General features: G+C 46.4%; 1 protein-coding gene across 1 annotated transcript in view; it reads left to right on the top strand.

The window, feature by feature from the left end:
• Nucleotides 1–27,266, top strand: part of vps13d (vacuolar protein sorting 13 homolog D) — a 107,912-nt gene that overhangs the window by 15,594 nt on the left and 65,052 nt on the right. Inside the window, exons 13-29 of the mRNA XM_079528272.1 lie at nt 616–798; nt 1,491–1,621; nt 2,479–2,530; nt 2,861–3,043; nt 3,140–3,270; nt 3,358–3,490; nt 3,988–6,240; nt 9,028–9,179; nt 10,672–11,208; nt 11,703–12,257; nt 12,960–13,050; nt 13,644–13,770; nt 14,208–14,388; nt 16,002–16,226; nt 18,896–19,079; nt 19,410–19,638; nt 26,569–26,740. Coding sequence (XP_079384398.1) covers nt 616–798; nt 1,491–1,621; nt 2,479–2,530; nt 2,861–3,043; nt 3,140–3,270; nt 3,358–3,490; nt 3,988–6,240; nt 9,028–9,179; nt 10,672–11,208; nt 11,703–12,257; nt 12,960–13,050; nt 13,644–13,770; nt 14,208–14,388; nt 16,002–16,226; nt 18,896–19,079; nt 19,410–19,638; nt 26,569–26,740 — 5,519 coding nt within the window. The remainder of the gene's footprint in view (nt 1–615; nt 799–1,490; nt 1,622–2,478; nt 2,531–2,860; nt 3,044–3,139; nt 3,271–3,357; nt 3,491–3,987; nt 6,241–9,027; nt 9,180–10,671; nt 11,209–11,702; nt 12,258–12,959; nt 13,051–13,643; nt 13,771–14,207; nt 14,389–16,001; nt 16,227–18,895; nt 19,080–19,409; nt 19,639–26,568; nt 26,741–27,266) is intronic.

Genomic DNA, 27,266 nt, shown 5'->3' with positions numbered 1-27,266 from the left:
GCGCATCCATTCACTTCCTTGTTTACGGGCCGACAGACCTTGCTATTATCTCTGAATCTATGGCGCTCTCCATGGTTTTGATCAAAACGCAGATTTTCTGTCCTAATTTCTGAACAAATTGACTTTGACTTAAGGAATGAGGCCGCACAGCTCGTAGTCACGATGCTAGAAACTTTATTTAACCAACGTTTCGGCAAGCAGGTTGCCTTCTTCAGGGTATGTCCTAATTTCTGACTTAACCAAGCATCTTGTTTGGAATAATCGCTTCTAAAGAGAGATCAGACTTGACAGCACAAGGTAATTAGTATGAACATTATACCTCCTGGTTTTTTGGGGCTGGGCACTATTTGAAGAATTCCGGGGCATTGTTAACATTGATACGCTGAGACATAGAGCCTCGTTTAACAACTCAAGCACTAATCTACAAGCTCACAATGTATCACGTTGCGTGAGCTTGTAGACTGCTATACCTGGTTAATTGTTAGCGCTATGTTATGTTATGTTATGGTTAACATAGCACTAACAATTAATATGAAAATGAATAAAGAGATAAATGAATAAAGCAACATGAAACAACCTGGTAGACTATAAGAATAACCCCGCTCCTGACCTCAGCAGAGACGGAGGACCTATTCGACCCTCTGGAGGACTCTCAGACCCTGAACACGTTCACCAGGAGAGACCACCTGTTTGCTCGCATGGAGTTCCTGTTGGAGAAGGGCGGGGTGACCCTGTTCCTCCAGGACAGGAGAGGGGACACCCTGAACGAGAGTGGGGTCATCCAGCTGGAATTCTCAGGTATAAACCCATTTTGACCTGAGATCAGATTCTAAAAATGTCTTCTACATCCTGACAGTTTTCTGAAAAAGCTATGTTTCTATGTCAGTCGTTCTTCGATTTTTCAAAAATAGCAGACCGAGTGGCGCCCTACGAGCTTGTAGATCTGCTATTTTTCAATAGCTAAAGCATAACATAATGCTAACACCAAAAGGGGTTCCCGCCCAGAATGGGTTAATGTGAGCAGTTGATTGAAGGAGCACTTCTCTTCTGGCTTGATTCATATTATATTCTGATGACGCATTTGGAAAGTTTAGCACTTGTGTTTGTAAAACATGCTCTCTCTATATACACAAGGTGGATTGGATTGGATTGAACAAAGTTCACATGAAACAAAATGTCATAGTATTCCAGTAAGGAAAAAAGCTAAATCACCAGAAATACATCACGTGAGGAAAAACATTATAAAAAAAATATGTGCAGAAATATATTCAACATTATATGACTATAACCAGATCATCAGTGTCACACTGATGAAGGCTGGATATCCGAAACGTTTTGTCTCTTCAATCCATCATGCAAGAATAAAAACTACAATTCAGTCTTGGTGTGTGCGCCGTGCGACCCATTACCGTTATTTCCACTATAGAACTTTCCCCCCAAAATAGGGATTTCAGGCTTAATGCAATCCAGTGGTTTTGTTTTCCTGTCAGGGGTTAAGGTGATCGTGGAGTCGCTACCTCGCTCAGAGTCTTCTCTGCTGTCCGTCAAGCTTGGAGGATTGTTCCTCAGGGACCTGACCACACAGGGCTCCATCTTCCCTGTCCTGGTGGCTCCAAAAACGGTGAGGAAGATAAACATAGTCGCTATTGGGCAGAAACCTTTCCTCTTTTTTTGTAAATAATTGTCCTATTTAGTTAGTTGTACAAAAGTAATGCTTGAAAGTGGCGATAATAGCCCATCAAGGACTGTGAGCTTGTAGATGTGCTATTTTTTGTTGTTGCTATTTTTGCTATTGATTCATCAAACAAAGTATTAACACAAGCTTTTGGCTAAATACAATAACTACAGTGGATCAATTGGAACACAGGTTCTTTCTTCCATTTCCTCAAAAGCAATGGTTTTGGATATACAGTACAAGGTTTCTGCCCCACGTCTTTCTAGAATAGGCCTATCTCACAGCCCGTTTTTCACGCCCACTTCCGGTAAATAGTGGTGACTTTAACATGGGCATTTACACGTTTTTTTCTCTGGAGAATCTAAGTACATTTTCTAATGTAAAAATGTGACAGACCAATATTATTATGAAGCAAACAAGATGGTAAATCAGGTCGAGCAGATAGAACAAACCTTACCTTGAGAAAACAAAAGTTGTAGACTTCTTAAATAACCTCTTTTAACATGTAGCGTCTATGGAGTGACGTCACGCTATCACCACTAACCCCGAAAGGGGGCGTATTTAGGGGGGCGGGGAAATTCTGTGAGATAGGCTTATTGCACGTTTTAAGATACGATAAGATAAACAGTTAAAGTAGGTGTCGTGTTAAAAGCACTACAAACAAATGCACTGCCTCCTTGCCTAACTTTGTAGCACGTGTTTTAGTCTTGTGCTTATCCTCAATAAGTCAAAAAATATAAATAGTAGTATCTACCTAATTATGTCATTAACAATGTTAATCGTTGTGCCTTTGTTTGTTGCAGGACAAGATTGTCATTGCCGTCCATCAACCAGGGCAGTCCAACAGGAGTTCAGGTGAGATTACCATTCTCTGTGCTCTTAAACTGAACCTTTAAGCACTGTTTTTTGTTTGTTTTTTTAATCGCAGGTTTTGGACCTTTTACTTTTCAGGAAATAACCTGTGTTCCAATGGATCCAGTGTAGTTACTTTTACTATAGTTTATCTACTATAAAATCTGCAACGCTTGTAGATTGGCTATTTTCATTGCTTTTGTTGATGTTAATATAATATGGACACTCGATGTTGGGTGCATTGGGTCAGCATGGATCAGTCCCTGCCCTCCACTTCCCAACTCGAATGCATGTACATTACAAGGTACATAATGTTTTCTTGGTGTTTGGCAGGAACCACTGCAGATTCTTCCGCGGCGGCGCCTGTGTTTGAGATGATCTACGAGCGCAACCCTGTGAGGTGCAAATTTGAGAGAAGACTCGAAGTGAACACTAGTCCTCTGAACATCATCTACAATCCACAAGCAATCAAGAAAGTGACCGAGTTCTTCTATAAAGGACGGGTCCACCCTTCCGGTGAGTCAAGTCACACACATTGTTTACACCGTGGCTGCAGGCCAAGATGTCTAGTAGTTATATTTGTGTTGCTAAAAATGCTCATTGCTTTCCCAGGTTTTGGATACCAGTCAGAATTGGAGCTGAGAGTAGCAGAAGCTGCCAGGAGGCAGTACAACAAGCTGAAGATGCAGACCAAAGCAGAGATCAGACAGACTATTGATCAGCTGCTCGTTGGAGAGTTCATTGTAAGAAGTAGATTAAGTGAAATCAAAGGTGTAATTGATGATTAAATCACATCCAACTAAATCCAACTGTTCTATTGGTCACGGCAGGAGAACATTAAGCGCTGGACCATGAAACTGGACATCTGTGCACCCCAGGTGATTTTCCCCGATGACTTCCAATCAGGTGACCCTATGCTAGTCGTGGTGGATTTGGGCAGAATTCTACTTACCAACTCTCAAGGTAAAATAGCATACATAGGATATATATATATACAAGTGATATTTCGGCACTGTCGGGTGCAAACAAACCATGTATTTTCAAATTGGAAACAGAGCAACGTTTCGCAATGGCTCTAATGGAGTTATAACATTTACAATTTAGGCATTTAGCAGACTGTTAATCCAGAGCGATTTACAGTAAATGAGAACAAAACATGGTAATTCAGCATATACATAATAATTGTCATCATGAATCATACGTAAGCTAAGAACCTAACAGTGGAATATCTATATCATAAAACTATGCATATACTGTACTATATACGTAGTGCTATGTCTACATAAAATGCTATCTACATAAAATGCTATCATTTAGCCACAATCTTACAGTCGCAAAGGTTTTATAGTTTATTTTTTAGTTCATCACTTTACTAGAGATTCAAGGTTTCCACCCAACAGTGATGATATCAGCCTTTTTACAAAATCATCTTAAACCTGTCATTTGTGTTCCTTTTGAAGATGACACCAAGGCCAAATCAAAAGCCACTCAACCTGAAGGGGAAGAATTGAGTGACGATGAAGATGAATATCAGACTCCACTTGGCACACCCCCAGAGTCTCCAGCTCCTGAGCCGGAGATGCCTTTCAAAGAACAGCCCAAGAGTCCTGAACTCTCTTGCCTTACGTCCCCCGGAAGTAGCCAGGCATACAGCAAGAAGCTTTATGAAAAGTACTCTCTGTCCTTCAAGGACCTGCAGATCATGGTTGGCCGCTATAAGGACAACTGGAAACACCTCCAGGAGAGTGAGGTAGGCCCCACCCATGTGGTGGAGAAGTTCAACGTCTTATTGCAACTGGAGCAGAGACTGCGCTACACCTCAGACCCCCAGCTGCCCGGGGCGCTCCTGACGGCGACCCTCCCTGACCTGAAGGTTCACATCAACCTGGAGAAAATGACTGCCCTCAGGAGCTGCCTGGCCAGGCTGAGCAGCCCCACTGCGGGGGAAGAGGCAGAGACAGGCCAACATGAAAAGTCCCCTGACCCTATGACTCTGCGGCACGAAAAGATCTTCCAGAGGGAGGACAGCTCGTGGAAGCTCCAGGGTTCCACCAAGAACCTGACCCAGAGCGTGACGACTCTGGAGCAGCACACGCGAGAAGTGCTGGTGGAATCCCGCCTCCTTCTGGCCGAGTTCAACGTCAACTACATGCAGCTCGGTGTGGAGAGTGACGGGCGCTACATCTCGGTCCTCAAGGTCTTTGGCACCAAGGCTCATTTTGTCAAGCGGCCTTATGACGCTGAAGTCTCCCTGACTGTCCATGGCCTTCTGTTGGTTGACACGTTACAGACCTATGGCTCAGACTTCGACCTCTTGGTGGCCTCTCACAAGCACCTTAGCTTTGACTTGCCAACGGGCAGCATCCGAGAGAGCCAGCCTTCATCACCAGTCTCGCCTGAAAGAATGGATACTGATCCAAACATTCACGGGACATCGTCTGGAGTGCCTCCTTTCAGTTCCTTTCTCAGGGATCAAGAAGCCCTTATTAAACTGGAGTACCAGTTTGTCAGCTCAGACTGCCCCTCTATGAACCTGGACAGTTCCCTCCAGGTGACAACCATTCAGGTCAATAGCTTGGACATTATTGTCAACCCTGAAACCATGGTGGAGCTGCTCAAGTTCCTCCAGAAGTCTTTCCCCAAAGACGAGAGTAGCTGGACTCCGCCAACGCAACAACCTGCCACTCAGCCTGAAGATGAGGAGCAGAGAGGGGAGACCTACCAGTCCACTTATGACCAGAACAAAGAGCTAACAGTGGAGATCCATCGCCTCAACCTGCTACTCCTCAGGACCGTCTCCACTGGTGCCGTCTTAGGTGCAGAAAAGAAAGGGTTGAAAATAGCAACGGCCAGCATCAGTGGCACCAAGGTCAATGTGTCCATGGGCAGCCGTTTGGATGTCAATGGTTCCTTGGGGTCGATGCAGTTGGTGGACCTGACTCAGGAAGGGAGCAGAAGTCAATTTGTGGTCAGCATCGGAAATGTGGAGGATGACTCCTCACCTTCGGGCGGCGTATCCTTTTTTGCGGACACACCAGGCTCCTCTTCGGAAGCCTTGAACTTCCACTTTCTGGAGAAATCCCAGGGGGAGTGCTCATTGCAGCTCCAGATGGCATCCTTGCACTACAACCACTCGGCCAAGTTCCTAAAGGAGCTTACTCTGTCCGCCAACGAAGTGGAAGACAACTTCCGCTTGATGTTGAAAAGCGCTGCCACCAAAGTTTCAACGGTCCTGGTCAATAAGACGGCCGAGTACACTGGCATGGTTTCTCTTTTTGAGACTCCCTCACGGAGAGGTCGTACTCAGAGCCATAGTTGGCTCGACTCGACATACGAGGATGAGGTGGATCTCACTGTAGTAGAGGAGGAACCCACCTCTGACTCCTACTTTGTAAAGTTGACCCTTAACATCAGCATTGAATCGCCCGTTGTGTCGATTCCACGAAAGCCTGGCCACCATGAGCTTTTGGTGGGTCACTTGGGCAGCATAAAGATCCAAAACTTTGTTACTGGGCAGGACTCTGAAGGAGAGCGATTGCAGGTGCTGGTGAAAGATATCCGGCTTTACTCGCTCAATACGAGCCATCTGGTTTTGAGGAAGGCACCCAGAAATGACCTGCCGAGCACCGGCATGTCACCTTCCCACAACGGGAGTCAGGATGAGCCACAGTTCACACGTCATGACTTTTTTGACTATCTCAGTCGGGGAAAAGGTGAGAAGACGATATTTTTGTATTCATAACGGTACAATTTGTGCATTTGTTTGCATATACATATCGTTGCTGTCCGTAGGAAACCTCATAACTCCCTTTTTGAGGTTTTAGATTTTATTCCATAAATCAGTGCTATTGAACACCTTCCGTCTGTGTGTTGTTTCGAAAATATTGAACAGCCTTTACGTCTGTGTGTTGTTTCGAAAATATTGAACCAATGGAAAGTAGTAAAAAAGTCATTGGAGAAGAAAAAAAAACTGTCTGCTAAAACAGCTAACTCCACCACCTCTCCTTCTCATGCAAGTAATTGACAATATCTAAAGTTTTATTAATTTCCTTAACCCTTAGAAGATGAAAGACGCCAATTGGCGTCTTCATCAGAATTCCGTAAATGATCAATGACGCCAATTGGCGTCTTCACAGTTTTTGATGAATCTAAACATATTAATATGCTCCGAAGCGCTGTTTAAATTCCTGAGCTTATATTCCAACTACATTACCCAGAAAACCCGTGTCACGTGACACACGTGTACGTGTTGCCATTGGAAGCTGGTCCCACCCCCTGTAAACAGTGGGGGCAGAGGGAGTCTTCATAGTTTTCATTGTTTTGCCTGTTTGCCGTCTCGCCCGAGCGATTTTCTAGCAGAAAAAGTTGAAAGCAGTACTATTTATTTGAGCGAGTTTTGTGGTAGTAGTATTGATCCATACGCGTCCCAGTCGCCTTCTCCAGGCGGAGTAGCCCTGGTCCAGTGCTTACAGCGAGACTCGCTGCTCCCTCCCTCCTTTTTTCATTGTCTCCCCATCGTCGTCCGATGAGCTATACCGGGAAACCATTGAAGAAGACGATCAACCCGGAATGTTTTGAGGTAATCTTATTGTAGAAAATGCCCTTCTATAGTGATCAGAAATCATAAGATGATCGCTACAAATAGATGCTTGGATAATTACTACTACTAGTCAGATCATGACGCCAGAATGACTCACCACGATGGCCCCCAGCCATTAGCCAGCACCGAAGGTGCTGGCTAATGGTGTTGGTCGGTGCATTGGTGCTGGCTAAGGGCTGGAGGGGGGGGTTGGTGTCGATCGGTTGGTTGGTGCAGTACAAATGTATCGTAGCAGGCATGCACGCATGGCAGTACAAGTATTTTATATTGTAGCGTGCCTTATAGGCGATCTGATCTTTAGAGTAATGTTCGCTCCTTTTATTTACTGTCTACAAAGACGGAGAACAAACATGCATCGTTTACTGAAGCAACGCGTGGTTATGATGACGTTGCTACAAGGATCGGAGGGGGGACGGGGAGTGAAGCTAACAGTAGCGTATTATATAAGATCTGTATGACGTTTCATTGACGTCTGAGCTTGCATGATAATTGCATTCATTGTATATTGTATACAATCATGATTGTACATTGTTTAGTGTGTCTCCGTGTGATGATGATGATGACGATGATGTCAGATAGCCTACGTCCCCCCCCCCCCCCCAACTGGCTATTGGCCGGGCTGACTACAGCTAAATGTTTATTTTTATATATTTAGAACTGGCATCGGAGGAGGAGGATGATGATGATGATGATGATGATGAAGACGAAGAGTCAAGACTGCGATGGAGTTCTCCGACACTGAACCGGATGCATTCATTCATTTCAGTTGTTGTTTTTTTTTAAATTTAGCCTACACACACACACACCGTCAAGAACAACTGGAATGCAGTGGTTTGGGGACACTGGGGATTTTGGGGACAACTGTTTTGTATGTAGGCCTATTTATTTTCTGTAATATTTATTATAATTGTATTATGTTAGTAGTCATAAAAAATAAAAGACAAGCTTTTACAATGAGTTAGACCTGTCATGGCTATTTTGTTCACTAGTCTGAGGTTTATGGTTTGACTAAGCGAGTTTCAACTGTGATTTACTCTGTAACGGTAGATGGTAAGAACCCAATTTTTTTGTTATAATACAGTATACATTCAAGTCTATATTTTGATACATATCATGGGCACAAAGTCATATCAAAACAATGTCCTTGGATGAGTTTTTTATCAAAACTGTTTCTTCACAACAGGTTTTTGAGATACATGCATGAATAGACACGGTACTGGTAAGACTATGTAAACATGGTATATATCAAAATGTGCGTTAGAATGTCTAATTTTACCCCAAAAAAGAATTGAGTTTATATGATGTTCCATTTCAGAGCTAGGGGGACTTTTAGCTGGATAGGTCAGATTGATCATGACTGACCATGCTATTTATAGATGGCAAAATATCTACAGTGGTACATGTGAGAAACTTTTTATTTTATTTTAATTGAACTAGACAACTCACCCTTTAAAATGAGATATTGCATGGCTATGTACGCCCAGCAGAAAAAAAGTTATTTAGAAAATAAAACTTCAACCGGTCATAACTTTTTTTGTTGTCCTAGAAACACTACCCAGTGTAAATGCAGGCTCTTTTAAATGGCTTCCAACACCACAACTAAACATTTTATCAACTCAGTTCATTTTTTTCCTGGAAGCAGACAAGCCAAGCTTTCTCTGAAGGTCTTTCGTTGTCACACATTCACAACAGAGAATTTTCAATAAATCATTCAAAAACGCCATTCTGCCATAGAGAAGTCTAAAAACTATATAGAAATCCATGAAACTCTCAAAGAGTTAAAAACGTATATTTTTAATTTCCTGAAAAATGAACATTTTGGAGTTATGAGGTTTCCTCCGGACAGCAGAGATATGCAATGTCTACATTTTAATTGCTTTAAAACCTTTTTCTCTGATAGCATTCCATATATTGAAGGACACCACCATCCAGTTCACCGTGGAGAAAATTCCCATCGATGAAGACATCCAGTTCAACTTTCTCACCGCTGATGAGCCCTGCCAGAGCTCAGGATTAATGAAGATACAGGGCAAATTTGTGAATCCTGTTCAGGTACAACACTTATTAACACGTAGTGTTTATGTTTCTAAAGCACTGGTTTTCAACCCTTTTCATATCAAGGCCCATTATTTATTCATCCTTTGAGCCACGGAACCACCATTTGATGACATTTAGCCTCTCAAAGAATATTTTGTTATCGTTGGATACGATTCCATGCTTTTGGCAAACGATCAAAATAACAATTATTCTACATTCTCTAATTGTGTAGACTTCTTGTAAATGAAGTAATGCAGATGTTTAACAATAATGTAACTCTTGAGAGCGTAAAATGAAACCAAATGGACCTGTACGGGTCCATTTGGTTTCATTTTACACTCTCAAGAGTTAAAGATCTATAAGGGTTATTTTGGTTACCAGCTCTCCATCATTTAGCTCAAGGACCACCGGTGGTCCCCAGACCACTGGTTGAAAACCACTGATCTAAAGAAATAATTCACTTTTGAGTTAAGAGTGCCATATAACCACATTTACCTTGGCATTGCTATTTTGGGGACATTTTCTAAAATTTTTCTAATTATCAAAAATTGCTGTTAATTAGGCATGTAACGATATATCGTATATCGATATATATCGATATTAATCCCGACGATATGAATCGATTCGAATCGATTCGATTCATTGAAATAAAAAAATCGATTTTCAATTTTTATTTATATATATATATTTTTTAGGGGGGCTAGTGTGTGATGTGAAATGTGAGCTTTAGTCATATTCCATCATATTCAAGTGCTTTTGGAGAGAAATGATAGTCACTTTCAGTAGTAGAGCACTGTAGAGGGGAGCTGTGTGTGTCTGTGACTGTGCCCACTGCCCAGGTGATGATGGTCGTTGATGCTCATCAAGGAAGGCAATTATGTTTCTGCACTGTCAAAAGTAATGCTACTTCTTTTGCAATGTAGTTAAATAAAACATCTCGGGGGGGAAGATAAATTATATAAAATTAAAGAAACGGTAATTTTTCTTTAAAATATATATATTTTTAATATCGTGAAAAATCGTATCGTGAACCTCATATCATGATACGAATCGTATCGTGAGTTGAGTGAATCGTTACATGCCTACTGTTAATATGATATTTATAAATATAAGCTCACAACGTCCCATAGTGTGATCATGCATTGTGTGTGTGTATAGACACACATACTGTATATCTTTACTTATAGTTTCATTGTACAGATATTCTACTGTTAGATGGATGTTAAGTTCTTAGCTTACTTATGATCCTTGATGACTATTTCTATGTTTTTAATGTACTGTATTACCATGTGTTGTTCTTGCATACTGTAAATCGCTCTGGATTAAGAGTGTCTGCAAAATGCCTAAATTGTGTGCTTGTAGATGGCCTATTTTCATTATATGTCATACGACTTAAGTGATTAACAGGTGGAGTTGCTGTTATGTTTGTCTCTTTCATTTAAAAAAAAAGTAATTTAGTTCAGGGAATGATATTTTAGCTGTTGCATTGTCTTTTCTGGCCAACTAGGTGTTCCTGTGCAAGCCGGTGTACGAGCAGGTGCTCCAGACTCTGGACAACCTCTCCCTGATCGAGGAGCAGCGCGGGACGCCGTGTCACGAGCCGCCAACGCCGCCGCCTCCGACCCCCTCCTCCACCAAACCTCACCGCTTCCCCGACCCCCGGGGCGGCCTGTTCGCCAGGGACCCTCCTCGCATCAACCTCGTCGCGTACGCCCACGCTTCCCTGTCCGAGTCCCTCTCCTCTCCCGCCGCGCCGCTGACGCCTCACAGCAACCAGCCGTCTCTGGAGCTGCCGCTGTTCACTCAGGTGAGAGCCACCTTCAGCGTGGCGGAGCTTCAGGTGCAGCTGAGCGCCGACCTGACGCAGGGCTCCCAGGGTCTGGTCAGCCTCCGCTTCCAGGACCTGGAGGGGGACTTCACCAAGGACCACCCGCACTCGCTGGCCGTCCAGTTCGCCCTGCGCTCGCTGCTGATGGAGGACCTGCTGGAGCGGAACCCCGAGTCCAAGTACAAACACCTGATGGTGTCCCGCGGAGCTCCCAAGGCAAGTTCTCAGTCTGCACGACTGAGTTCAGTCATTTGGATTCCATAGAAGCCGTGAGCGTGTCTTCTATGGAAGCATGTTGCACATCAAAATTAGCCCATCTGCAAGCTCTCAATGCGTCTGTGACGCATTCAGAGCTTGCAGATAGGCTATTTTCGGTAACCATTAACAATCAGTAGATTTTCTGTGGTGTGGGGTTGGCCTCAGGTTTGGGATGGCCTCAGGTTTTTCCTGTGGACTCTGATGTAAGAGTCCACAAATCCCACATATGACAAGAATTTGCCAGCAAATGCCACTGTTGAGGGATTTTGCCTGTTGCAGCTCAAAAGGCTTCAGAACACACAGAGAAAACCCCAGACCACAGACAACCCACTGAATGTTCAAAGTTCAGCTTGTGTGGGTGTAATTGAGGTCATAAAACCAAAAAAAAAAAACTACAAAAAAAATACATGAAAATGAATGTCATGAAACCTTTAATCCATGTTCCCCAAAAGGCCTCCACCTTCAGCCCCAAGGAGTACCTGTCCCAGAGCTGTCCGTCGGCGTCCAACGCGCTCTGCCCCGACATGCCGCGCTCGCTGCCCGCGCACATGGAGGAGGCGCGCAACGTCTTCCAGCTGTACCAGAGGCATCCCAGCACGCCTTCGGCCAAGACCAAGAAGGACCCGGCCTGCCCCAGCACCCCGCCGCCGTCGCCCTCCCGCAACACGCCCTCCCCGCACCCGCCCCCCGACTTCGACGACTCACTCGTGCACATCAACGTGCTGCTGGTGGACCGGCGCCACCCGGAGTTCAAAGCGCGCTACGGCGGCGTGGGGCGAAGCATCGACGTGGACTTCAACTGCCTGGACGTGTTGATCACGCTGCAGACGTGGGTGGTCATCCTCGACTTCTTCGGCATCGGCTCCACAGCCAATAACCACGCGGTGAAGCCTGCCTTGTCGCCGCAGCTGGAGCCAGGGCATCCTCTGTACGAGCCAGACGCATATTACCCAGATATCGTGGAGGAGGAGGCCATTGAAATAGTCAACACTAAGTTTGACCTCAAGGTAGGTCTCCGGTCATTTCAATCTATTTGGAATGCAATATTTAAACTATAATACTTCAGCTCATGCTATACCATGAGATATTGCCACTGGCATATAAATGCATAATAACTTCCACATATGAGCTTATCTGCCCCACTAATAAGAGAGGGTACCGTAGACCAGCAGCACATATCAAGTGTATTATTGTGATTATTATACCACATTTTCATTATCAATATTTTACGATAATATCTATCAGTATTATCATAATCTGAATATGAATATAACTGAATATGGGACAGGGTCCAGGGAGTTATTGGTTATTATTTCAGTAGCTGTGGTGTTTTTTAAGGATAATTAATTATCTGGTACTTAATTGGTACTTTACTGTAGTCCAACCTCAAGTCGGAGTGATACCTGTTCATTGGTGGGATGTGGATGATAGACCTTTTGGTTCTTGTTGCTATGTATGTACAGTATATTAGCAGCATAACATTTTTGTAATTTTTGAATTTCATATTTGAACATTTTCAGAAAACTTAGTTCAGTATTGCCGTTTTTAGAATCGGCCTCAGCCCTAAATGGATTAATTGCCAAATTTTGTGATGGCCAAAATGGCTGTTTTCTGCAAAGATATTTTGGGTTCTCTTTAAATGAAGATATACCATAATACGGCATAGTAAAAAAAACACAGTAATGGATGTTTTGCCTTTCCTTTCACAGGTGCATTCCCTGTCTCTTGTGCTAAACAAGAAAACCAACGAGCTTGCGAAAGCGAGTGTTTCCAAATTATCTGCACATCTGGAAATGCAAGGTTTGTAAAATAAAACAAACAGGCCATAACATGTACAATGCTCTCTGCATTCATAATAATATACCATTCATCAAATAATCGCCATTCATGATCGAAATAGTGTAAATAGTGACTTTACAACATTGTAGGGGTGTAAAAAAAAAAATCGATTCCCGTTATGAACGATTCAAAATCGATTCATAATTTCCAAAAATCGCCTTTTTTTTGTCTTTTTTTTGGTCCTGGTTACAGTTACAGGAGTTTTCACTACATGGTGTTTGTGATATGAAATGTAAGCTTACCCTAATCACAGTAAACATGTCTTCAGTCATTTTCAAGTTACTGTAGTCAGTACTAGTCACTTCAGTTCAGCACAGCTGTATTGTATCGTAGTATTGAATCGAGAATCATTTTGAATAGAGAATAATTTTGAATCTGGAAAAAATAATGTTTTAGAATAAAAAAAAAAAAAAACGTTTTTGGATTGAGAATCGAGTTGAATCGAATCGTGACCCCAAGAATCCGAATCGGAATCGAATCGTGGGACACCCAAAGATTCACAGCCCTACAACATTGTGATTTAACGTCCTTACACCAAATGTTATATATTTCAGAGGGTGACATGGAATTGCACGGGAGTCTTGGAAGCTTATCTCTGAGTGACCTCACCCCACACGGTGACCTGTACAGAGAACGCTTCACCACACGGGGAGGAGAGGCCTTGGTGTTCAACATCTACAAGTATGTACAGTATCACTTGGTTCCAGCATTGTGCTATAATTGCTTAACCCATTTAGACCTGATATCAGATTCAAAAAATGTCTTCTAAATCCTGACAGTTTTCTGAAAAACCTATGTTTCTATGTCAGTTGTGCTCAAACTATTTAGTGTCAAGAACCCTATAGAATTATATGTATGTGGCCGGCGACCCACCATCTGACAATATTATGTAGTTCCAGGGACCACCCCAGAAGCCAATATTTGAGTTAAAAACGTTCGCTCTGAAAGAATATATACTGTATTCAAAGATGTGGCCACATTTTCACGAATTTTCAAAAATAGCAGATCTACAAGCTCGAGCTACGAGCTTGTAGATCTTGTAGATTGTACTGTACATGGCAAGGGCTAAGAGGGCAATTGACGTACAGAAGGGGCTCAACCATTTCCCTCTTTGAAAGGTATGGCGAGCCCGACCCAGACCTGGAGCGGGAATGTGACATCAAGGTGTCCCTCCAGATGGCCTCGGTGCAGTACGTGCACACCCAGCGCTTCCAGGCCGAGGTGGTGGCCTTCATCCAACATTTCACCCAGTTACAGGATGTCCTCGGCAGGCAGAGGGCCGCCATGGAGGGCCAAGCCGTGAGTGATCATTTCTTTAACCCATTAAGATTTCTGAAAAACCTATACCGTAATTTCCGGACTATAAAGCGCACTTGAATATAAGCCGCACCAGCTAAATTTAGGGGAAAAAACAAATGTGTACATACTGTATACAAGCCGCACTGGACTATAAGCCGCAGGTGTTTTAATGTAATAACATAGAGATAGATTTAGAAGGTCCCCTAGTGGCCGTTAGCTGTAAAAATCCATAGATTAGCCGCACAGTTGTATAGGCCGCAGGCGCAGGGTTCAAAGCATGGGAAAAAAGTAGCGGCTTATAGTCCGGAAATCAGGGTATATGATTCTATGTCAGTGGTGCTCAACCCTTTTCATGTCAAGGACCCCCAGAATTATATATATTTGGCCACAGACCCCAATCTGAAAATATTTTATTCCAGGGACCCCCAGAAGCAAAGATTTGAGTTAAAAAATCACTCCACTGTGAAAGTACACGTATTCAAATATTTTCACACATTTTCTTTCAAGATTAAAAAAAAAAAAGCAGATCTACAAGCTCATAGCGTGGCACCCGGTGCCGCTTTATGAGCTTGTATATCTGCTATTTTTCAATAGCTAAAGTATTAAATAATGGTTAATGTGGCTAAAGTGACACAGATGTGTTCCAGGTCTTAACTGAAAGAAACCGGACCTTTATCAAGCCGCTACATTTCTTAAGATCCAACGCTATGGGGGGGTGGCCACGTAGTGCATGTCACATCAACGGGCATGGCACATCAAAGGGCATGGCACGTCAAAGGGGTTAAAATTAATCTTCTGGGCATTGCAAGAAGCCAGTCTTTCTTGTGCCCCCGTGTGTCCTGTTAGAGTAAAGAACAAGATTATCCCACTGGCATTAAGTCTGTCACTGTGTGCTGTCTTATCAAGAAGGTAACCAAGATGAGAAGACAGCGGGAGGCACAGAGACCTGCCACCTCGCATTAAAGTCCCCACCACGCTGACTCAGTCTCAGGACACCAGACATCTTTGGTTTGGGCTGTGGGCCAACCGTGGCTTAACATTTGGCAGCCTTGGCTTAAGCAGAAGCTTATGGCTGTATTATGTCAATCCTTACCGTGTTTGATCCAAAGTACATACTTGGTTTCCTTTGATTAGCCGAGAGCTGGCTAAATATAGCTTTACACTAACCCACAATCTCCCTCTTTACTCTAGTCTTATTTCCTCTTTATAGCTACCCTATTGGCCTGAATATATAATAATATAACATAATAAAGACTATGTGTTTTTCCAATGGAAATATCCTAAAAAAACGGGGTCGTCTTATAATCAGAGTCGTCTTATATTCGGGACAATACAGGTAACTTTATTTTCCGTATTTATATTATGTAGGCTCTACAGTAATTTTCAGAAAAAAGGGCTGACAATAAAATCACAATAACAATCGTTCTGTTTCTGTCCGAATTTAGCTGTTTAGCAGACACACACACACACACACACACTCACACTCACACTCACACTCACACTCACACACACACACACACACACACACACACACACACTTCCTAATTTCTCACTTCTCACATGCTGATTTTTTTCCCTGCCTCACACTCCTCCTCTGGTGTTTCTGTGTGCAGGTGCGTGATCACCCTCAGCGAGCGTCTCGGGTGCTGTTGGACATCGAGGCGGGCGCCCCCGTGCTCTTAATCCCAGAGAGTTCCTGCTCGCCGCGCCTCATCGTGGCCAACCTGGGCCAGCTGCGCATACGCAACCGCTTCCTTCCCGCCGGCAGCCATGGTACCTTCTCGCTCTGGGACAAGGTAGAGAAACTTACCATGGTCCATTGCTTTTTCCCTTCTCTGGTGAGTCCTGTTGGCACACCGTTTCCTCCCAAGCTATTAACTCCCCCTTAACTCCCCCCTTAATTATGCACTTCTGCCCACCGCTTAACAACTGTATTGATCGAGCCGTTAATGCTGTTAAAACTTCATACTTAACTTTATCATACTTGACATCTAAATTCAACGTAGTTCCGAGAACAGCGGCGAGAACGGCCGTTAATACAAACCTACACTTAACTGCTTTCCTTTGGAAAACCATCCCTGTCAAAGCCCCAAAATAAATGACGGCCCCTAAAGTCATTTCGTTTGTTGTGCAATGCAGTTATTTTTTAAATCTCTGAATCAGTTCAGGTCGTATCTGATACTTCCGTGACCGCGGAGAGCAAAGGTCCGTTTCTCAGTGGATTTATCATCTATGAAATTTAAAAACCAAATTGAGCCCCCATGTACCTCACGGAAATGTGGGCAAAATCCACGAGAGCCCCAAATCCATATGGCCACCATCAACAAGGTCTGTTAACCCATTTAGACCCGAGGTCGATTCTACAAATGTCTTCTAAATCCTGACAGTTTTCTAATGTCAGTCTCATACATTTTCAAGTCAAGGACCCCCAATTTTTTTTGTAATAGGCCGTCAACCCCCCATCTGAAAATATGTTGTTCCAGGGACCCCCCAGAAGCAAAGATTTGAGTTAAAAACGTTCACTCTGAAAGAATGTATATTCAAAGATTTGCGCCGCATTTTCACAATTTTTCAAAAATAGCAGAACTATTTTTCAATAGCTAAAGTATAACATAATGCTTAAAACACCAAAAGGGGTTCCCGCCCAGAATGGGTTAAGGCACAATAAGGCAATATTACAGTACCTGTAATACCATTCTGCTTTAAGTAGCATGTGACGTGTGTCAAACTAGGGGGGGTTTCATGATTCAGAATCCATTCCAAGCATTAGTTTTGCACAAAAAACGCAAAACACTCCTTGGGCTAAAAAGGGCCATAGCCGTCATCACAAATGTGATGAGGTCAGCAGCACAGTTGAGCACAATTGGGCACATTTGGGCATGCGGGGGCTCAATTTGTTTTTTAACCTTCATAGATGATAAATCCACTGAGAAAATGACCTTTTCTCTCCGCGGTCACGGAAGTATCAGATACGACCCCACTAAATTGTTTCCACCTGGAAACCATGTTGAATGTAGATGTCCCCCCAGACGTATCTCTGACCGTATGGCAACGCAAAGCCAGGGAAAACCCTGTTACCAAAATGAATGCCTTGTTTTACTGGCTAGGATGCTGCATGTCCGTCTCTCATCCAGCATGCCTGGAGCTCAGTGGGAAATGCTTTATAAATGCAGTGCTCCCTAAATCGCCCCTGCAGACTGTGCAGTACAATTATTGTGCATTATAGTGAATGCGATTACATGACATTGTTGTAATTCTCACACCACGTTTGTTAATGTTTTATTAACAGTTTCATAATGTTGTGTGATGTTGAAGGGAGGAGAGATAGTGTATGCTGTAATAGTATTTCACCATCCGTCTTGTATTGTCTGTGAAGAATTTGATATTGCATGCAAATTCATACAAGGATCCATCTATTTACAAGGTACAAGTGAGTGAACAACCTGTGGATGCGTGTGTGGTGGACTGGACTTTTACTCTGAAACTGGTTTTGCATGTACAGCATAGATACAAGGAATGCACTGCTTTTTTTCTGGTGAATAAGCTCCTTCACCAACAGATAGTTTAAAAGGATCGTGACATTTATTTATTTACTTTTCTTATTTTTTGTAGGTTTTCTGAGCTCAATTGCACCCAAAAAACGCGAACTTTTAACATTTCAGTAGATTTTCTGTGGTCTGGGGTTTTCTGGCTCAAACAAGTGCTCTGATTTGCCTGTGGAGTGTGAGGTAAGAGTCCACAAATCCCATATATGTATGACAGCAGATCTATGTCACTGTTGAGGGATTTTGTTCTGTTTTCATTGCAGTTCAAAAAGCTTCAGAACACACAGAGAAAACCACTGAATGTTCAAAGTTCAGGTTGTGTGGGTGTAATTGAGGTCATAAAACCTAATAAAGAAAAACAAAATATAGAAATAAATGAAAATTAATGTCATGAAACCTTTAATATTTCCATGTTGATGCATAGTGGACATGTGGATACCGTACATTAACCTCTTAAGTCAAGGTTCAAGGTTCACTTATTTGTCAAATAGCAAAAAATGTCAGATCTACAAGCACTCGGAGCCTATAAAAAGTTATATATAAAAGGTTTGCTTATAATTTACATGCCCAAAATAGAGACTCCAGGCTTCTGTAGACACAGTACACCGTGTGGCAAAGCATTAAGCATGCTAACGCCAATGCTGTTATTCAAAGACATTATTCGCTGAAACCGTAGTAGTGTATTCCTTTAATAAATGCATTTGAGTTTTGAGTCATTTTATAAAACATACGGCGGGGTTCCAAGGGCTTTTTGCTGCAGTCTAAAGCTGGAAACTCTTGATTTTCTGAGATGATGTGATTTTAATGGTGATTTGTTGTTTTGTGTGTTTGTTTGTTTTTTGCGAACCAGCTATATTTCTATGGACATGAAAGTCATTGATAATGTGATTTAACACGTTGCTCAATTAACCAAAAGGCTAACTTTGTGCCTGCTCCTTTTCCATGGGCGCTCCCTTACAAAGCACCGCGTGCAGCAGCAGCAGCAGCAGAGTGCTGCAGAGACCCAGAGCACGGCAGCAAGGACCACTGAGGAGGAGAAGACGAAAAACTCCACGCCCTCCTCCTCCTCAGGACTCCCCGTGGACAGACCACAACACCTCGACCTACTGGGGGGAATACCTGAGGACGAGTTCTCTCATAACCCAGGTTAGGGACACGCATCTGTGTCACCTTATAGCTTTTAGCTGTTGAAAAATATTTGAATATATTCTTTCAGAGCGAACGTTTTTTAACTCAAATCGTTGTACGTCTGGGAGGATCCCTGGAATAACATATTTTCAGATGGGGGTCGGTGGCCAATTACATATATTTTTGGGGGTCCTTGACATACAAATGTTTGAGCACCACTGACAGAAAACTGCCAGGATTTAGAAGGCATTTGTAGAATCGTCCTCAGGTCTAAATGGGTTAATAATCAGACCAGATGAATCCCCCGGAAATCGGCATCATCTTTCTATTGTTGTTAATTGGTTTTAGAAGAGCACGTGTGCCTGCTGGACTGCATTGCTCTGGACCTCCAGGAGATGGACATCTTTGCAGCGGAGCGCCTGCCCTGTCAGCTGTGGGACGGCGGCGGGAAGCAGCCCCCAGACTCCTCCTCCTCCTGTGACCTGGTGTTCCCCTCCTACTCTGTCCGCCGCACCGGAGACACGCTGCTGAAGGAGCGCTGCCGCCTCAAGCTCAAAGTGGAACGCAATCTGGACAAGTGGGTCGGATGTTTGTACTTTGCTTGCGTGCCGGAAATAAGCTGAGTTGTTGACGTCCGATTATTTAATTAGTTTAGTGTCGGTTGCTTCCCCATTGACCTGTTATTTATATTTGAGGTGGGGTTTTGTTTGACAGATGGCCTGTGTGTGTGTGTGTGTGTGTGTCTGTGTGTGTGTGTGTCTGTGTGTGTGTGTGTGTGTGTGTGTGTGTGTATGTGTGTGTGTGTGTGTGTGTGTGTGTGTGTGCGTGTGTGCGTGTGTGCGCGTGCGTGTGTGTGTGCGTGTGTGCGTGCGCGTGCGTGCGTGCGTGCGCGTGCATGCGCGCGCGTGCGTGCGTGCTCCCCCGACTACACCATATTTAATAAGGAAACTGAAAGAGACACTAAAACTAAGCCTTTCCAACTTATTTTTACTCACTAGCACAAAACTATAGGTTACGAAGGTAACCCTGGTTAATTAAATAAACAAGCGAGGAAGCTCGCTATGAAGATTGCGTCTTCTGACGTGATCACAGAAGCATTCTAATACACTCACAGGCAATCCATTGGCTGGGTCTGGGACTAAGGTGCACCTTGACCACCCCCCCAGGTAAAGGTGATAAAGGTGCCAATAAACCAATTAGTCCCCACTTCAAACATGTGGAACCTTCTCATGAGGCATTGCCTACAAGAAGGGCGTTTTGGCGAGCTTCCTCGCTTGTTTATTTAATTAACCAGGGTTACCTTCGTAACCTATAGTTAATTTAAACTAAACTGCACGAGGAAGCTCGCTATGAAGACCCGATACACTCCCTTCTTGCCACCACAAAGTCTAGACTCACGGGTCCCGACCTCTGCCTGTAGGGTGACGGGAGCGAAAAACCACCCGGCTCAAAAAGCCGGCGGAAAAAGGAAGGAACCTCGGACCCAGGGCCACTCCACTCAGAGGCCCGACAGATCCAAACCTTACTTTGAAGCCACGCTGAGGACAGCATGCGCCACTGGCGCAGCCGTCACATCCAATCTGTAAAAATTGGCAAACGTCGAGGAGGATGCCCAGCTCGCAGCCGTACACACCTCCTGGATAGACACTCCCCTGGAGAGAGCCCAGGACGTCGCCATACCCCTCGTGGAGTGCGCCTTCACCCTTATGGGAGGCTGCAAACCCCTGGCCGAGTAAGATCGTTCTATGGCTTCCACTATCCATTGTGAGATCCTCACCTTGGATACTGCCTTCCCCAAGGTCTTGGGGGCCCAGGACACAAACAACTGAGTTGTCTTCCTGTGTGCCGCCGTCCTGTCCATGTAAGTTCGTAAAACCCGTACAGGGCACAGAGTATGCCTCCTCTCATCCTCTGCCGAGGAAAAAGGAGGAGGACAGAATTCCACCAGGTCCACCGGTATACAGGTGGTCAACTGGTTCTTAGGCACAAAAGCCGGGTTGGTCGTAATGACCACCCTCGTCCTGTCCACGGAAAAACGTGTGCACTCCTCGCTCACTGAAAAAGCGTGAATGTCACCGACCCGTTTAGCAGTCACCAACGCCAGCAGTAGCGCCGTTTTCAACGACAAAAACTGCAGCCCCACTGACGCCAATGGCTCGAATGGCGGTCGAGACAAGGAGTCCAAAACCAGCGCGAGGTCCCACGAAGGAACCATAGACTTCGGTACCTGGAGGAGGCGCATCGCACCAGCCATATACCGACGCACTAGAGGGTGCACCCAGACAGTGCCATTCCCGAATCCAACATGGCAGGCCGAAATAGCCGCCAGGTAGACCTTCAGGGAGTTGTAAGACAGGCCCTTGTCCATCAGACTCTGAAGGAAAGACAGAATCACTTTCACAGATGCCTGAAAAGGCACCGCCTGCGTCTGTAGACACCATTTCTCAAACGCACGCCACCTCCCGTCGTAGGCCTCCCTGGTTGACCGAGCTCTCGCACTCTGTATAGTGTCGATGACACTCTGCGGCAGGCCTTCCGCGTCAAGGTTCATCCTCTCACGGGCCAAGCCCATAGATCCAGGTCTTCCGGCCGTGGATGGAAGATTTCCCCCTTCGCTTGCGTCAGCAGATCCCTGCGCAGCGGGAGCTGCCACGGATGGTCGTAGAGGAGAGGTGATATCTCCGACCTCCAAGAGCCCCACCCTGGAGCTATCAGTATTACCGCTAGGCCCTGGGTTCTCACTCTCTCCAGGACTGGAGATATCAGGGAAATGGGAGGGAACGCGTACAGCAGACTTCCGGGCCAGACGTGCGCTAGCGCGTCTAGGCCCAGAGACTCCTGTCCCGCTATGGAGAAGAACTCCGGGCATTTCGCGTTCTCCCCCGAGGCGAACAGGTCCACTTGTGGTCGGCCGAACCTGTCCCAGAGCTGAGCTGCCACCGCGTCGTGTAGGGACCAGTCCGCATAGTGGCACCTCCCTCTGGACAGAAGATCCGCTCCCCTGTTCAGTATCCCCGGGACGTGGGAGGCTCTGATTGACCTCAAATGTGTGTCGCACCACAGAGTCAGGTCTTGTGCTAGTGCATGCAGCAGGCGGGATCGCAGTCCCCCTTGCTTGTTGACGTAGCACATGGTCGTCGTATTGTCCGTCCTGACCAGGACGTGACAATCCTTGATGAGGGGTTCGAAGTGTCGTACGGCTAACCATACTGCCATCAGCTCTAGATAGTTGATGTGGGCGGTCCTCAGTTCGTCGCCCCACACTCCCCTGGCAGTTCTGCCCTCGTGGGTGGCGCCCCACCCAGTCATACTGGCATCCGTAGTGATGATCTTCCTCGACACGACCAGACCCATGGACACTCCTTCGGAAAGAAATGACCTGTCTCTCCATGGATGCAGCGCCGATATACACTCCGTTTGGACTGTAACCAGGCGATGACGGCGATCGTTGGGCACCCTGAGTGAGAGCATCCACCTCTGAAAAGGTCTCATGTACAGTCTGCCTAACCGTAACACGGTTATAGCAGAAGCCATGAGTCCCGCCATTTTCTGGCACGTACGAAAAGGGACCCTGCGTCCCACCTGGAACGAGCTCGCGCACTTCAGAACGGAAGTCATTCTGTCCTGTGACAGCCGAGCCGTGAGGGAGACAGAGTTCAGTGTTAAACCTATGAGGTCTGTTGACCTCGCTGGTATGAGCACGCTCTTTTCGTAGTTCAGACTGAAACCCAGAGACTGCAGGTGACTCACTACCCAGCTGGTGTGGAGTCGTGCCTCGCTTTCCGACTGCGCAAGCAGGAGCCAGTCGTCGATATAGCTCGCTATGCGAACTCCCCGTTGTCTCAAAGGGGCTATGGCCGCTTGAGTACACTTCACAAACACTCGGGGGCTCAAGGACATCCCGAAAGGGAGAACTAGGTATTCGTAAACCCGTCCTCCGAACCCGAACCGCAGGAACTTCCTGTGCGGCGGGTAAATCGGGACATGAAAATAGGCGTCCTTGAGGTCCACTGACGTGAACCAATCCCCTTTGCGTATCATGCGTAACAGTGCCGCATTTGTCAGCATCTTGAAACGAAAATCCTTCAGATATCGGTTGAGGGCTCGGAGGTCCAGAATAGGACGCATCCCCCCCCCCTTTTTCTTTACCAGAAAATACCGACTGTAGAAACCGTTTAGGCTCTGATCTGGAGGTACTTCCTGAATGGCATTCTTGGCCAGCAGGGAAATTATTTCGTTTCGCAAAATGACGGCTGCCTGTCCGCTTGCCTGAGAGAATATTATCTTCTCGAATGTGGGTGGTTCTGCGGAGAACTGCAGCTTGTAGCCTTTTCTCACGGTGTCCACCACCCAGGTGTGTGCGCCGCACTCTATCCATTTTGAAACGCACCGCGTCAGAGGATTTATTGTCAGCCCTACTCTTTTTTGAGTTAGAGTGGGTGCCTCCCGCGGCAGGCATTGTGTTACCTTGGTTAACACTGGCACCATGTTCAGCCGTGGTAAAACGGCGCCCCCTAGCGACGGGGCCATCAAACTGGCATGGTGCTTGTGCCTTTTTGCAGCGCTCTGATGCGCTGTCAAAATATCTGCGTTTCGTCCCACTGCCGCGGGTCGTCTCATTGACCTGCGTGGCAGTGGGCTCATACCCCGTGTGTTCTGGCAAGGATTCAAACATTTTGTTCCACACAACATTTTTATTTGAATCAGGGAGGGGGACAGGGGAGGTACAGTATGCAACGACATCTTTTTCGCAAAAATCGGTGCAACAACGCTCACTCTGTCCGGTGCTCTCTGCGCTAGTGGCGTAAAGCCCGAGGCTACTACGCCGCCAGCGTAAGCTCTTCCCAGAACGTGGGGGCGGAGGGAGACGGATTCCATCAACGTCTCCCCGAGGCTCGGCGCAATGTCACTTACGCTGCTGCTTGTTGTTGTTGTGCGTGTGGCGTTGACGCTTCCGTCCCGCCGCCGCGGAAGGAGGCTGACCGTGAGGCCCGGTGTCCTTCTTGCGATCCTGCTGTGACTGCTGTCGGTGTTGCCACTGGCCTCCCGAAGCAGAGGGGGCTCTGGCAGCCGCTGGAGCCTTGAAAGGAGGCCTGGAGCCGCGCTCCCTCTCGTTGTCCCTCCGGTTCATAGAGCGGCCGTACGAGGATCTATTTCTTTTGTTACCTGGCGGAGGCTTTTTCTCCGTCGGCATGAAAGCCTGCGCCGCCTGCTTCTTTTTCTCTCTATCTTCGTGCCTGGCCGTGAGATCGGCCACCGTGCCCGAGAAAAGATTATCTTACAGGATGGGTTGGTCCAGGAGAGAGGCTCTCTCTTTGGTTTCGGAGTGGTTTAGCCATCTAGCCCGTTCTAGTACCACTAGAGTAGCCATTGCTTTTCCCGTCATCTCCGTGTTGTACCTTGTCAGCGCGAGCGCCTCTTTATGGAGCCTCCGTAGCTCGTAGAGCTGCTCCAGATTCAATGCCTCTCCCGATGTTTTGAAGATGTGGGAGACAGAGCCCTGGAGTAGTGTGATGGCGTTGATGGCTTTCACGGAGCCCGTAAGCGTCGCGTATGCCTTCTTCACCATTGTGGACATGTCGTTTTCCTGTGTGAGAGCGAATTTCGGCTCTTTTGGCGGGGCGACTTCGGGGACATGTAGGAGATGAGAAGCCAGGAATCTGTCCATCTCGGGCAGAGATTCCAGACCCACTTTCTTCATGGCGACACAATCAAGCTCTTTCTTATGTGTGGGTAGGAAGGAGTGGGTGTATGGGTGCTCCCAGGATTCACCGAGCGCCCCCGTGAAACCCTTAGCCAAGGGTAGGATCTGTTTGGCTCGGGGAGCGTCCGGATCCTTACCGAAATCATCCCAGGCCGTGTCCGTCGCAGCCGCCGCCGGAGTAGCTTCAGCTGGCCACGTTAGACCGCTGCGTTCAGTAGCCCTCTTGAAGACATCAATCAGCTCTGACTTGTCCATCTCGAGGACGATTCGGGACCGAGCAGGGGCTCGGTTCTGAACATCGGTCTGGGGTGCCGTGTCAGGCACCGCCGTGCTCTGTGGCTCGGTTACATCCGGAGCTGTTGTAGTCAGAGCCTCAGTCCCAGCCCGGGGCTCGGGCTCAGTCCGGGCCGCCGTCTGAGGCTGCATTCCTGCGATGAGAGTGGCTCTGAGGCGTCCCTCAGACTCCGATTCTGACTCACTCCCAGAAGAGCCCTCAGAGTAGGAAGAAGAGGAGCTACCGCTGGAGCTCTGGCTCTGATCTCCCTCCGAGGACTGTTCTTCATCGCCGGCGTGTTGCTCGACGGGGGAAGGACGATCTGTGCGCCTCGTACGTTGGCGAGGCGGGGAGTGCGGGATTTCGGCAGCCGCTGGAGCCGTAACCTCGTCAGCCAGAGCTTTCCTAGCTGCTTGTTTGGCTTTCTTAACCGCCCGCTTCGCGCGGGAAGTAGACGGTAGGTCGGCATAATCACCCTCAGAGTAACGAGCGGGGTCCAATGCGTCCCGTCTCTCCTCCGCCAATTGATCGGCCACCTCTCGGTCGTCTGCCGGTTCTGGTTGTCGGATGGCTCCGTCGAAGAACTGCTTAGCACGCACTAGCCTGCGGGTTATGATGCGTGCGTCGACGCCGTCACACAGGGAGCAGGCACCCGGGTTATGAACGGCGTCGAAAGCGTGCTGCAGGCCCAAACAACGGACACAGTCCTCGTGTTTGTCCTCGCCGGCCATCCAGTTGGAGCATGCCTCACAGTGCTTCTGCAGCACCGCGGGCTTATCGTTAGCCTTGCGACGTTGGTTTCTGCTCTTCCCCGACATCACTGCTTTGGCGTTCTGCAGGCCGTTAGCAGGAGTAGTACAAGGGGAGGGTAGCTTAGCGGGATGCTAACAATAGCTAACACCGGGCGTCCTTTTGCAGGAACCACGCTAAGTTGTTATTAGCTTAGCTTCAGCAGGCTTGTGGCTAGTCAGGGCCGTGGGCTGGCCGTCCAACTAGTAGCCAGCGTAGCTGTAGCTAGTAGCTAGCCTAGCTGTCACTAGAATATAGTGTAGCTGTAGCTGCTAGATTTATAATCAGGGCCGTTTGCTGGCCGTCCGATTAACAATAGAATTTTATAGTGCAAGGAAATTCTTAACCCCAAAGTCATGAACTCACCAGTGGTGCAGTTTGTGGAACCAGAATTCGCTCCTGTCCTAGTAAACTCAAACACACTGAAATCAAGACTTTGTAGCAATGCATGTGATCTTCATGAGAAGTTACACAGAAGTGGGGACTAATTGGTTTATTGGCACCTTTATCACCTTTACCTGGGGGGGTGGTCAAGGTGCACCTTAGTCCCAGACCCAGCCAATGGATTGCCTGTGAGTGTATTAGAATGCTTCTGTGATCACGTCAGAAGACGCAATCTTCATAGCGAGCTTCCTCGTGCAGTTTAGTTTAAATTAACCTGCTTTAAAAACATACAAAACAAAAAGTCAGTGACATTTGCTGCTAAACTCTATAAAAAGCTTTGTGGTTTTGTCTCCCAGGGAGCTGAGTCATGCGGTCCCAGACCTGTCCATCCACGGCAGCCTGTCGTCGGTCCACTGCTCTCTGGACCTGGAGCGCTACCAGCTGATCCGAGGCCTGCTGGACAACAACCTGGGGGAGCCTGTGGAGGAGTTCCTGAGACCCTACAACCTGCAGGACCCCAGCAGCCACGTGAGAGAGAGACACACACACACACACACACACACACACAGACCCTACAACCTGCAGGACCCCAGCAGCCACGTGAGAGAGACACTCACACAAACACACACACACCCTACAACCTGCAGGACCCCAGCAGCCACGTGAGAGACACACGCACGCACGCACGCACACACACACACACACACACACAGACCCTACAACCTGCAGGACCCCAGCAGCCACGTGAGAGACGCACGCACACACGCACGCACGCAATACAATTGTATCGTACAAAACACTGAAGAGTGAAGACTAACCTGTAAAACAAGCGCCCCCTCAGCGACCATCAACACCCAAGCTCTGCAAAACAGAGTCTCCCGGTGCTGGACAATAGGTTGATACAGTGTAAAAGAGAGAAGAGTCCGCACACAGCTTCTGCTCCACAGTGTTTTATAATCGTTTGAAAAGAAGAAGCTCACATAAAGCCATAAACACAGTGGTGGAAAAAGTTTTTGAACTGAAGTAACTGAAGTAAAAAGAACGAACTGAAAGA

Source organism: Electrona antarctica, assembly GCF_951216825.1.
Source record: "Electrona antarctica genome assembly, chromosome: 2".
Taxonomy (NCBI): Eukaryota; Metazoa; Chordata; class Actinopteri; order Myctophiformes; family Myctophidae; genus Electrona; species Electrona antarctica.
The sequence above is the reverse complement of the archived record's forward strand: the minus strand, read 5'-3'. Positions and strand labels throughout refer to the sequence as shown.